Below are 13,120 nucleotides of genomic sequence, written 5' to 3' on the forward strand. Positions count from 1 at the left end.
CAGCTACTCGGGAGGCTGAGGCAGGAGAAACACTTGAATCCAGGAGGCAGAGGTTGCAGTGAGCCGACACCACTGCACTCCAGCCTGAGCAACAGAGCAAGACTCCGTCTCAAAAAAAAAAAACAAAAAAAAAAACTACTCCTCATGACCTACACTAAAAAACCACTCCTCATGACCTACACTAAGCCTACCCAGGCACATGTCTGCTCTGCTCACCTCCCAACCTGGTGAGCAGACATGGGGAAAGAAAAAGAAGAGAATATGGAAGGAGCAGGTAGAGAATGGAAAGAGGGAATTTAAGAACCAAAACCAAGACAAAAAATCCATTCCATTCACCAGTTCAACACTGAAATCAAACACAGGGAATGGAATGATCAGCCAGAAAAACACCAAGAGGATTTACACTATGATATTTTCTAGTCTACTTGCTTTTTGGCTGTCTTCCCAACTCCGGCCTGTCACGGCTTCCACACATGCCATGAAATCAGGGGCCTCACTTCTGTTGTGCATCACTGAATTTCTAGTGCCTAGCACCATGCCTGACAGAGAAGCTCCAAAATGTCTAATACACCAAACAATGTGATTATGCTGCACTCATGGCCATCCACCAAAGCCACACACCTCGGGACAACTCAGAGTGTCTGGTCACCCAGCACCCAGAAAAGCACTTGGCACCAAGAAGGTGCTGAAACATGCTCTAACTCCTGGCAGAAAGCTGACCCTTGCTACTTCAGAGACACAGGGAACCTACCAGTTTGTTCCAGATGTCTCCTTGTCGCTTGGCTCTCGATGGAAAGACAATGCGCACCAGGAGGCAGGTCCAGGTCAAGGCCAGCAAGGCGGCAGAGCCACTGCTCTTACTGCAGAGCAGAGTTGGGGGTGAGTTCAGAGCAGCAGCCTCCACCTTGAGGACGAACACTGTCCCTAAGGCCCCGCCTGGTAATGCAGGACCCTCCCTTCACCTCATGGAACAGAACTTGAAACAAGTTCCCCACAAACCATCTGTGGCAATTCAGGACAAGAAGTCCAGGCTTCAGTGGCCAAACTCCCATCTCTTGGCACTGACAACTATAAAAACAAACAGATGGCTTCCACCATTAGGGGCCTGGTGGGCAACTGGTTCCCCTCAAAATGGCCTTGCTTCCACTGTTTCCCAACCCTGCTCCTCGGGAAAGTGGTTTTCTCCACTAAGCTTGCTCTCCTGGCTCCTCCCTCTGGTGCACAGTCAACTGCATCAGCTTCTCCTGAGCAGGACTGTACCAACTCTCAGGGGGCCACAACTTTTACCTCTTACCTGGGAACACCTGCTTTGGAGCCTATACCAGAAGACTGCAGAGAGTGTAGAAGGTTCTTAGCAGTGGCTTCTGGCTGGGCCTCAGCCAACTGCTGGATGGCTGCCTGCAAGGCCCTGCGGGAGGCTGCATCTCTAGGGGGAGAGGCAAAGGAAAAGGTGAACATGCAGACCTCAGGCAGAGGCAGGGGCAAGGCTGCTCAGGCCATACACTGGTCTTTCTCAGGAGAAACTGATCACACCATATTCCAGTGGATAACAGAGAAGGGATTAGGAAATAACTAGATAAACTCACCTCCTCCTAGAGTTCTAAAAGTATCTCATAAGGGCAAATAAGCCATTGAGTGTGTAAGGGCAGCACCTACATTTATGGAGCAGTTATAAGGGTCTCAAAGTAGGCCAGACGATTTAACACACATGACTAAATGGCAGCATAAACACATTGACCACTATGGCACAGCAGGCAACTGTTCCAGGCACCTCACGCTTACTAACAACCACCCATGAGATAGAGAATGGCACCATCCCCATTCTGCAGACAAGGAAACTGAGGCACAGAGAGGTTAAGTAACTTGCCCAGGATCTAATGGCTAGGATGTGACATAGCCCAGATTTGGCACCAGGCAGTCTGGCTCTAATCTGGGCTCTAACCACTACCCTAAATCCCCTCTCTGTACAAAGTGCTCCACATATGGGGCCTTTGGCTGGGACTCACCTATATCGATGCAGAGTCAAGCAGAACAATTTGCAGAGCCCCTTCACTGCTCCCTCTGGAAGATCTGAAACCAGAGATTACACAGACAGCGGTCAATAAAAATCACTTGGTAAGCCGCTGGAGTCAGGTATTCTGCCAGACATGATCTCAGCCCACTGGACACTCCCCATATATTTAAGGCCTTCCTCCCCAAGAGGAAAAAGCAACAACAAAACAGGACTCTAGGAAAATGCCTGGTACAGAAAAGCTTTGGGTAGACATTTGCTAAATGAACGAAACTAAGAAAATAAAAGTGGCCTCGAAACCTCACATGCCATCAAGAGGAGGTTCAGGAGTGCTGGAATGATTCTACTTCTTGATCTGGGTGCTGGTTATACTGGTGTTTAACATGTGATGATTCAGTGAGCTGTTCCATTAGGAGGTGTACCATTCTTCACATACATTCTAATAAACGGTTTAAAAAACAGTACAACATTGAAGTACTATGAGGGACCAGAAAAGGGAAGAACACCTATAACTGGAGTGTTTCTGAAAGTCTGAAGGACACATAAGCTTGGCCTGTCAGATTAGGAGGCTCTGGAAAAATGGAAAGAGAGGGAGATACATGTGGAGTGCAGGGTTAAGAAGGCATAATACCTATTCAGAACACATGAGGAAGAAGAGAGGACTAATAACACCCTAGCTCTTAGTGCTTACAAGACGCCAGACCCTGCTCTAGATCATTCATACACATTCACTCATTTAATCCCTATAAGGTGGGCAGTGTTATTAAGGCCCCCCCACCCACCTTTTATTTTTCAGACGGAGTCTCACTCTATCGCCCCGGCTGGAGTGCAGTAGTGCGATCTCGGCTCACCGCAACCTCCGCCTCCCAGGTTCAAGTGATTCTCCTGCCTCAGCCACATGAGTAGCTGAGACTAAAGGTGCGCACCACCACGCCCAGTTAATTTTTGTATTTTTAGTAGAGACAGGGTTTCACCACGTTGGCCATGCTGGTCTCAAACTTGTGACCTTGTGATCCACCTGCCTCAGCCTCCCAAAGTGCTAGGATTACAGGCGTGAGCCATCGCACCCGGATTAAGCCCATTTTTAAATGAAGAAATCAAGTAATGGGAAACCAAGCCAGCCAGTCAGAGTGAAACAGATACACCCTAACTCTGGAGTGAAACAGATACACTCTAACTCTGGGCAGAAAGAGTTCAACTCTTGGTTGAACAAGAGTGCTCAATATGGCTGGGGGCAGTGGCTCACGCCTGTAATCCCAGCACTTTGGGAGGCCAAGGTGGGAGGATAACTTGAGGTCAGGAGTTCAAGACCAGCCTGGCCAACACGGCGAAACCCCGTATCTCCTAAAAATACAAAAATTACCTGGGCATGGTGGCACGTGTCTGTAATCCCAGTTACTCAGGAGGCTAAGGTGGGAGGATCACCTAAGCCTGGGAGATTGAGGCTGCAAGGAGAATCGCTTGAACCCAGAAAGTGGAGGTTGCAGTGAGCAGAGATGGCGCCACTGCACTCTAGCCCAGGAGACAGAGCGAGACTCCATCTCAAAAAAAAAAAAGAGTGCTCAATAATGTTGGAAAGCCAACCTGTGACAAGTGCTGCATGACACAGTGAAGCACGCAAACAAAAGGGAGGAGCTTCTGAGGAGGAGGAAATTTAACCTGCAGTGTAAGACAGATTTATACTGGGTGTAGGAAGAACCTGAGAGCAGGAGGCCCATACCATTCCTCACACTTCAGGCACCTGAATGATGGAAGAGAAATGAATGAGGTACAGGGACGCAGTTTCCCCGGGGCCCTGACCACTGCATTGGTCCATGTGATTTGGGGCTATTTCAGTAACTGGGGAAAAGAATGACTGGGGCCAGAAACAGGTTGTGGCTAAGACAATGACAATAACAGCTAACACACACTGTGAGCTTACCATACCCAGACAATGCGTTACATTTACTCCAACCTATCAGGGAAGTACTACTGCTATCTCCATGTTCAAAGCAAAGAAACAGGCTCAGAGAGGTGAAGTAACTTGAAGCAGGTCACACAGCCTGTAAGTGGCACAGCCCATCTGAGCCCTTCATCACTGACTGCTGCACTAGAGGCCTGTGACTGGAAAGATCGGTATCACATGGCTGCCTTTTCTAACTAGAGGGCTCTGCTGGGAAAGTGACCAGAAAAACCGTCGAGGATGCCATAAAACTCATACATTGAAGCATTAACACACAAGAGACTCTCTGAGACGCTCACAAATAGCAAGTTTACAAGCTTGGGTATCTTACTAGGCATAAGCAGGTCAGAAGCAGCAAATGAGAAGTTGGGTGAAGTGGTAGAAATAGGAAGTAAAAGTGGACAGAAAGGGAGACCCAATCTATATGGCCATGATTTTCTTTTTTTTTTTTTTGAGACAGAGTTTCGTTCTTGTCACCCAGGCTGGAGTGCAATGGCGCAATCTCAGCTCACTGCAACCTCCGCCTCCCAGGTTCAAGCAATTCTCCTGTCTCAGCCTCCCAAAGTAGCTGGGATTACAGGTGCCCACCACCACACCCAGCTAATTTTTCTGTATTTTTAGTTGACACGGGGTTTCACCATGTTGGCCAGGCTGGTCTTGAACTCCTGACCTAAGGTGATCCATCCTCCTCGGCCTCCTAAAGTGCTGGGATTCCAGGTGTGAGCCACCGAGCCCAGCCATGGCCATGGTTTTCAAACTTTAGTAAACATAGGAATCACCTAAAGGACTCGTTAAAACACAAATGCTGGGTTCTGTGCCCAAACTTTTTTTTTTGACACAGGGTCTCACTCTGTCACCCAGGATGGAAAGCAGTAGCACAATCATGGACCACTGCAGCCTCAACCTCCTGGGCTCAAGCGATCCTCCCACCTCTCAACCTCCCAAGTAGCTGGGGCTACAGCACCTCCAGGATTTCCTATTTGAGTTGCTCCAATGGAGCTGAGAATTTTTATCTCTAACAAGTTCCAAGATGATGCTGATGCTGCCTGTCCAGGGACCACACTTTGAGAGCCAATGCTATACAGTAAAAACAAACATACCAAAAGAAATGAAAAAAAAAAAAAAACCTAGAATTTATTGAGTGAAGGCAAAATGGTCTTACTCTAATAAGTCATAGAGCTATCCCTTGGTTATGGTGCAGATCAGGATAATCAGATATGCTCAGCATTTCCCAAAATGTGTTCCCCAGACCCTGAACAGATTTTCAGCAAAAAAGAGGTTCAAAGAAAACACTGAATCCAAGGAAGCTTAATAAAGTGAAAACACCTTGTTGCGAATATTCCAAGAGGACATCAAAAACATGACCTCTAGGCTGGGCATGGTGGCTGACGCCTGTAATCCCAGCACTCTGGGAGGCCAAGGCAGGCGAATAACCTGAGATCAGGAGTTCAAGACCAGACTGGCCAACATGGTGAAACCCCATCTCTACTAAAAATACAAATATTAGCTGGGCGTGGTAGCAGGTGCCTGTAATCCCAGCTACTTGGGAGGCTGAGGCAGGAGAATCACTTGAACCCGGGAGGCGGAGGTTGCAGTGAGCAGAGGTCGCGCCACAGCACTCCAGCCTGGGTGACAGAGGGAGACTCTGTCTCACCAAAGAAAAAAAAAAAAAAAACCTCTCCCAACTTATTTGATCTTGGAATCCTTTATTGGCCAATCACCTACTACCATGGTGCTGATTTCCACGGAACACAGATTGGGAAAAATGATATCCCAAGTCATAAAAAAAATGTTTTTGGCTGGGCGCGGTGGCTCACACCTGTAATCCCAGCACTTTGGGAGGATCACAAGGTCAAGAGATCGAGACCATCCTGGCTAACACGGTGAAACCCTGTCTCTACTAAATATACAAAAAATTAGACAGGTGTGGTGGTGGGTACCTGTAGTCCCAGCTACTCCAGAGGCTGAGGCAGAAGAATGATATGAACCCGGGAAGCAGAGCGTGCAGTGAGCTGAGATCATGCCACTGCACTCCAGCCTGGGCAACACAGTGAGACTCCGTCTCAAAAAAAAAAAAAAAAAAAAAGTTTTTGTACTCTGTATACTACTTGAGAAAGGTTTTAGCTATCTTTTTTAAATATTTCCAAACAAAATGGTTAAAAGCGTAAATAGCTTTCACACCTGAATGGATAAACTCTCCATGAACCCAAAAGTTTTAACTGTTGCAATTCACACTATAGCAAGGAAATAAAGTAAAGGCAGAAGTTGTGCAGGGAGGGGGGAAGAAGGCCATGGTTCCTTTTTTATTTGAGACGGAGTCTTGCTCTGTTGCCCAGGCTGGAGTGCAGTAGCACGATCTCAGCTCACTGCAACCTCCACTGCCTCCCAGGTTGAAGCGATTCTCCTGCCTCAGCCTCCTGAGTAGCTAGGATTACAGGTGCGCGTCACCATGCCCAGCTAATTTTTGTGTTTTCAGTAGAGACAGGGTTTCACCATGTTGGTCAGGCTGGTCTCGAACTCCTGACCTCGTGATCCACTCGCCTCGGCCTCCCAAACTGTTGGGATTACAGGCGTGAGCCACCACACCCAGGCTTTTTTTTTTTTTTTTTTGAGTCTCACTCTGTTGCCCAGGCTAGAGTGCAGTGGCATAATCTCGGCTCACTGCAACCTCCACCTCCCAGGTTCAAGCAATTCTCCTGCCTCAGCTTCCCTAGTAGCTGGGATTACAGGTGCACACCACCACACCTGGCTAATTTTTGTACTTTTTTTTTTTAATAGAGACGAGGTTTCACCATGTTGGCCAGGATGGTCTCAAACTCCTGACCTTGTGATCTGTTGACCTAAGCCTCCCAAAGTGCTGGGATTACAGGCGTGAGCCACCGCGCCTGGCCAAGGCCATGGTTCTAAAGAAAGGCAATTTCAGCTGGGCCCAGTGGCTCGTGCCTGTAACCCCGGCATTTTGAGAGGCCGAGGCAGGCGGATCACTTAAGATCAGGAGTTCAGGACCAGCCTGGCCAACATGGTGAAACCCCATCTCTACTAAAAACACGAAAATTAGCTGGGTGTGGTGGCGCACATCTGTAATCCCAGCTACTGGAGAGGCTAAGGCATGAGAATCGCCTGAACCCAGCGAGGCAGAGGTTGTAGTGAGCCGAGAGCGTGCCACTGCACTCCAGCCTGGGCGACATCATGAGACTCTGTCTCAAAAAGAAAAAAAAACAAAAAAAACCACAAAATTTATTTTTGATATGGAACACTGTCATTCGAGAAACCCCATCTCTACTAAAAATACAAAAATTAGGCAGGCATGATGTGGGCACCTGTAATCCCAGCTACTCGGGAGGCTGAGGGCAGGAAAATCGCTTGAACCCAGGAGGTGGAGGTTGCAATGAGCTGAGATCGTGCCATTGCACTTCAGCCAGGGCAACAGTGAGAGACTCTGTCTCAAAAAAAAAAAAAAAGAAAGAAAGAAAAACAATGAATATTGTCCAGGGTATGTGCATGAAAAATAAATACCTTTTCCAGCAACACACTTCCCAAGTTCACTGAGGATTTCTCTCCGTTCCTTTACACTGGCTGTTGTCACCTTCCCTGCAAAACGCTTTAGTGTCTCGGAAACCTGTGAAGGCCAAGCAACAGAAAAATTCACTAGTCAGACTATAAAACTATGAGTGTGTGTGTTGAGGGGTGGGTGTAGAATTTGGGGATCTCTCTAACCTGGGGTTTCTCAACCTCCCCACTGGTGACATTTTGCACCGGGTAATTCTGGTTGTGGGGGCCGTGTTTTTAGCAGCATTCCAGGTCTCTACCCACTCGATGTCAGTAGCAGCCCACCTTCCCCACCCGCCCCAGTTGTGACATTGTCAAATGTCTCCTGGCAGGCAAAATCACTCCCACTTGAGATGTACTGCTTTAATTCAACTAGTCAACAAATCAATATACCTTATTTAAACTTTGGCAATAAGAGGAAAGGCAAAGACCTCTGAAAAGAAAATATCCCTTCAGAACTACCCAAAATCTAGCAAGGGCCTGGTACGTGCCAACTATGTTCCCTTTACATTATCTCACTTTATCCTCCCCATAAAGGGAATGTCAGCATCCTGGCAACTCACTGGCAGAGGATAAGCACACTGGCTAAAAGGGGAAAGGTTAGGAGATTGGATCCCAGCTCTGCCTTTTACTAGCTGTAGAAACTTAGTCAAATAATGTCACTCCCCCAATCTTCAGTTTTCTCATCTATAAGATGCGGACAATAGCAGCTACCTCATATGACTGTTATGGAGCTTAAATGAGATTGCGTATAAGGTGCATCTACTCTCATCCCAAGCAAAAAGTTGGCTACTACTACCAAAAAGCCTGCAAGGGAGGCATCAGTATCCCCATTTTATAGGCGATGAAGAAACCATCTCCAAGAGAGGAAGTCACTGCTCAGAGTGGGGTCGAGAGCCACAGCACCTGCGTTTTTGAAACTAACTTTGAAACCAAACAGGTCTATAAACTGATGCTAACAAATCTTTAGCTTTCAACAGCCATCGAGTTACCACAGCTGCAGTCCCCTGCATAGGGACATAAGCATAAGACCCAGTGATGGGGGGCAGTTTGCAAACATCCCTGAAAATCTGCTCTTGAGCAATATTCTACAAGCTACCAAGTGGACAGGTTGTGGATTCATAAGCCGTAGAGCAGGGCATGATAAGGCTCACGTAACTTAACACAGTGGGGTTATCATGTTTTTCTTTTGAGGGTATTTCAAAGGCAGGCCTTATCAGTAGCGTAAGAGTCAAGCGTACACACAGAAATAAAATAATGCTGAGTTTTTCGTGCTTAAATCCCTGCCATAATTCTATTGGCAATGAATAAAATAAACTGATGTCCAAAACTGTCTTCTACATAAATAATGTAGTTTTAACTTTAAAATGTCTTTTGTTTTTATAGTCATAGATGCACACAGAGTCAAAACCAAAGAGTTCTGAGAAGTCTGCCATAAAAACCAGTCCCCTGCCCTCACTCTCCATGGGCAACCCTTAGGTTGATCTGGTGGATATTTGGGTAGTTACCTCCATATATCTAAGTATCTCTAAATATGGAGGTAACTTGCATGTGCTTCTTGATTTTTCAGTTTTGCTACCTTTCCACCACAGCTCCCTTTCCTGCTGTGACCCCATCGCACACCCTCCCCATTTCCCCAGTGGAAGTCCCCAGTTTCACATACAGGCTAGGTCAGTAGTCAGTGATTACATTATATGTAAAGGGCATTCAACATCCATTTAATAAACTCTGATTCTTCCCAGCTTTTTTATGCCCCTGGTGTTAATAATTACCCTTTCCCACCTCACTTCAGTTTGACTTGTTTTATCTGTTCTTATAAATAATTAAACCCCAAACTTTTTGCCATTTGTCTAAATCTCAGTACATTTAGGGAGATCAGGTATTCCATCAAATTCCACCTTCCTAAGGAAATCTCTCCCAGAGTTTTCTGACCTGCCCCAATTAGGCATGTGATCCTCTACAGCTGGGGCACAGTTTATCACCCTGAACATGTACTTTCTTGTGTTTGGGTGAAGCACATCCTCCATTTTGTAAACTCCTTGCAAGTATGAAAATGTTCTGGCCAAATACAGAATTCTAGGTTGAAATCATTTTCCTTTAGAATACTGAAGACAAGGCCGGGTGCGGTGGCTCACGCCTGTAATCCCAGCACTTTGGGAGGCCAAGGCAGGCAGATCACAAGGTCAGGAGATCGAGACCATCCTGGCCAACATGGTGAAACCGCGTCTCTACTAAAAATACAAAAAAAAAATTAGCTGGGCGTGGTGCCGGGTGCCTGTAATCCCAGCTACTCGGGAGGCTGAGGCAGAAGAATCGCTTGAACCCGGGAGGCGGAGGTTGTAGTGAGCCAAGATTGTGCCACTGCACTCTAGCCTGGGCGACAGAGCGAGACTCCGTCTCGAAAAAAAAAAAAAAAAGAATACTGAAGACAAGGCCGGGCATGGTGGTTCACGCCTGTAATCCCAGCACTTTGGGAGGCCGAGGCGGACAGATTGCTTGAGGTCAGAAGTTCGAGACCAGCCTACCCAACATGGTGAAACCCTGTCTCTACAAAAACTAGCCGGGCATGGTGGCGCATGCCTGTAATCCCAGCTACTCGGGAAGCTGAGGCAGGAGAATTGCTTGAACCTGGGAGGCAGAGGTTGCAGTGAGTTCAGATCGTGCCATTGCACTCCAGCCTGGGCAACAAGAGAGAAACTCCGTCTCAAAAAATAAAATAAAATAATAAAAAATAATTTCAGGCCAGGTGCGGTGGCTCACGCCTGTAATCCCAGCACTTTGGGAGGCCAAGGCAGAAGGATCACCTGAGGTCAGGAGTTCGAGACCAGCCTGGCCAACATGGAGAAACCCCATCTCTACTAAAAATACAAAAATTATAAAATACAGAAATATTCTCCTGCACCACCCAATACGGTAGCCACTGGCTACATGTGGCTAACTGTGCACTGAAATGTGGCTGGTACAAGTGAAGAACTAAATTTTTTTTTTTTTTTTTTGAGACAGAGTCCCACTCTTGTTGCTCAGGCTGGAGCGCAGTGGCGCGATCTCAGCTCACTGCAACCTCTGCCTCCCAGGTTCAAGCGATTCTCATGCCTCAGCCTCCTGAGTAGCTGGAATTACAGACATGCCACCATACCCGGTTAATTTTTTGCATTTTTAGTAGAGACGGGGTTTTGCCACGTTGGTCAGACTAGTCTCAAACTCCTGACCTCAACTGATCCACCCGCCTTGGCCTCCCAAAGTGCTGGGATTACAGGGTGAGCCACCACGCCCAGCTAAACAATGAATTTTTTTATTTAATTTAATTTTAACAAACTTAAGTAAGCCATGTGGCTCCCATACTGGACATTGCAGCTCTAGAGATTTTTCCCTCAAGTGAGTATCAATGTTAAACATTCAGCATGTATTCCCCTAACCCTCTCATACTAAGCTTTTCTTTCTAGTATTCAGTACAACATAACTTGAACATCAGCCACCTGCATAGGAGAGTCTCAATAAATGTCTTTTTGAATGCTTAAGTGGTCATTTTCTGGGCCTACACATAAAAATCAATCCTATCACCCTGGAGACACCAAATCAGCCCAGCTGTCCTTAGACACCTGTTCTTCCCCTGCCTCATGACAATGTCTTTTCACCTTAAAACGTAACAACTGGGTGGAGGAAAAGGTTTTCCCAGGTCCTTCCTGAACTACAAGGTACCCATAGGTAACACTCAAGGGTGATAAGACTCTTCCTGGACAGGACAGTTCTTTTCACTAACCCTGGATCTGATAACAACCAACATATATCAAGCCGTATTTTATCTCACTGAACCTTCACAACCTTTTAAGATAAGTATTGTTTTAATCTCATTTTATAGATGAAAAGGCAGACTTGGCGGGGTTAAGTCACTTGTTTGGCATGTCACAGAAATCGACGAGCAGGAACTCAAGCCCAGATCTGTATGAATCCAAAGACTACACTCAAAGTCCCTGCTCATAGTAGGTGCTCAAAGAATATTTGCTGAATACAAAGTTTAAGGAAGACTTGGCGTTAGCCCGGGGCTCACAGCCGGAGGGCTTTGGAGAAAAGAAGTAGAGGCTCGGTAAAGTGAACTTTTGCAACTCTGGGGTCGGGCAAAGGCCCCGCCGAGCTCCAGCTGCTGAAGTCGAGGCGGGAGCCCCGGACTCCTCGAGCCCGCGGTCTGCCTGCGCCGCCCGGGCCGGGCCAAGCCCGCAGCCCTGAGAGTCCAGCCTGAGACGGCCCCGAGACTACGACCTCCACAGCCACCACCTCCAACGCCCCTAAGCCGAGGAGCGAGAGGGGCCCCGCCCGACGGCCACCGTCCGCACCCAGTCCCTGGCCGCGTTGGCCCCGCTGGCCCCGCAGCCGCCCGCCTCACCTGCGTGTCCGCCGCCATCCTGCCGGGGCTGACTCCGGAACCGCTTCCGGAACGCTTCCGGGTCACAGCGTGGCCCACGCGGCAGGGCGAGGCCGGGAGCCAGCGGGGGCAGGGCCCCGGGCTTGGTGCCCCCGGGCAGGACGGCGGCCGCTGCAGCCCGGGCAGCCGGATCACGGGCTTAAAGTTGGCCCGCGCCCGAGCCACAAGGCCTCCTCCCCAGGGCCCGCTCTTCAGCTCCGGGCGCCTCGTGGGAGACTGGCGCTTGTAACGTGGTGAGCCCGCGGTGTAACGCTATGGGCCCGCCTTGCAGCCCCTGACCCACTTCCAGCCCGCAGGGCCAGCCCTACGTGGGCCTTTCCTGAGTGATGACTAAGTTCTTTAGAAAAACAAGTGTTGCTTCCTAGATAGCAGGAACTAAAAACTAGGTAAAAGAGTCGGTGAACTAGTCTTTTGTCCTCAGTTTGTAGTTCAGTTGGCGGATGACTTGTACAGTGTTAGCAAACGTGGCTGGATACGGAGGTCAGGGAAGGTTCAGAACTGAACGAGGCCCCTGCCCTGGGGAAATGCTGGACGCCCCAGGCTGGGAGTTTTGAAGGCCACAGGGCAAGAGGCTACGTGCAGACGTGGCTGCAATTTAGGGAATAGGGTCTCCACAGCTTAGTTGTCAGCCCTGTTAGCAGTGGCTTTCAAACCTTTGACACAGACCTAGTTAGAATGAATATATCATGTTCCAGCAGACAGATCTCTAAGTGAAATACAGGAATCACAACAAAAACACCTATTCTCAGCAGATGCTGCTTTCTCTTTAAATACTGGGGCCAGGCATGGTGGCTCACGCCTGTAATCCCAGCACTTTGGGAGGCTGAGGTGGGTAGATCAACCTGATGTTAGGATTTCCAGACCAGCCAGGTCAACATGACAAAACCTTGTCTCTACTAAAAATACCAAAAAAAAAAAAAGGCCGGGCGCGGTGGCTCACCCTTGTATAATTCCAGCACTTCGGGAGGACAGGGCGGGCAGATCACAAGGTCAGGAGTTCCAGACCAGCCTGGCCAACATAGTGAAACCCCGTCTCTACTAAAAGTACAAAAATTAGCCGAGTGGTGGCACATGCCTGTAGTCCCAGCTACTGGGGAGGCTGAGGTGGGATAACCGCTTGAACCCGAGAGGCAGAGGTTGCAGTGAGCTGAGACCATACCATTGCACTCCAGTCTGGGTGACAGGGCGAGACTGTCTC

The 13,120-nt window shown here is 48.3% G+C and overlaps 1 protein-coding gene across 1 annotated transcript in view; it reads right to left on the minus strand.

Moving 5' to 3' along the window:
* GCN1 (GCN1 activator of EIF2AK4) overlaps nucleotides 1-13,002 on the minus strand; it is a 68,166-nt gene extending 55,164 nt beyond the window's left edge. The window contains exons 1-5 of the mRNA XM_034934631.3: nucleotides 11,884-13,002; nucleotides 7,470-7,572; nucleotides 2,007-2,070; nucleotides 1,295-1,426; nucleotides 752-860 (exon numbers count right to left, since the gene is read on the minus strand). Of these exons, the coding sequence (XP_034790522.1) occupies nucleotides 752-860; nucleotides 1,295-1,426; nucleotides 2,007-2,070; nucleotides 7,470-7,572; nucleotides 11,884-11,901 (426 nt within the window). The 5' untranslated portion in view covers nucleotides 11,902-13,002. The remainder of the gene's footprint in view (nucleotides 1-751; nucleotides 861-1,294; nucleotides 1,427-2,006; nucleotides 2,071-7,469; nucleotides 7,573-11,883) is intronic.
* Between the last annotated feature and the right edge of the window lie 118 nt (nucleotides 13,003-13,120).

The sequence above is a fragment of the Pan paniscus genome, chromosome 10, assembly GCF_029289425.2.
Source record: "Pan paniscus chromosome 10, NHGRI_mPanPan1-v2.0_pri, whole genome shotgun sequence".
NCBI lineage: Eukaryota > Metazoa > Chordata > Mammalia > Primates > Hominidae > Pan > Pan paniscus.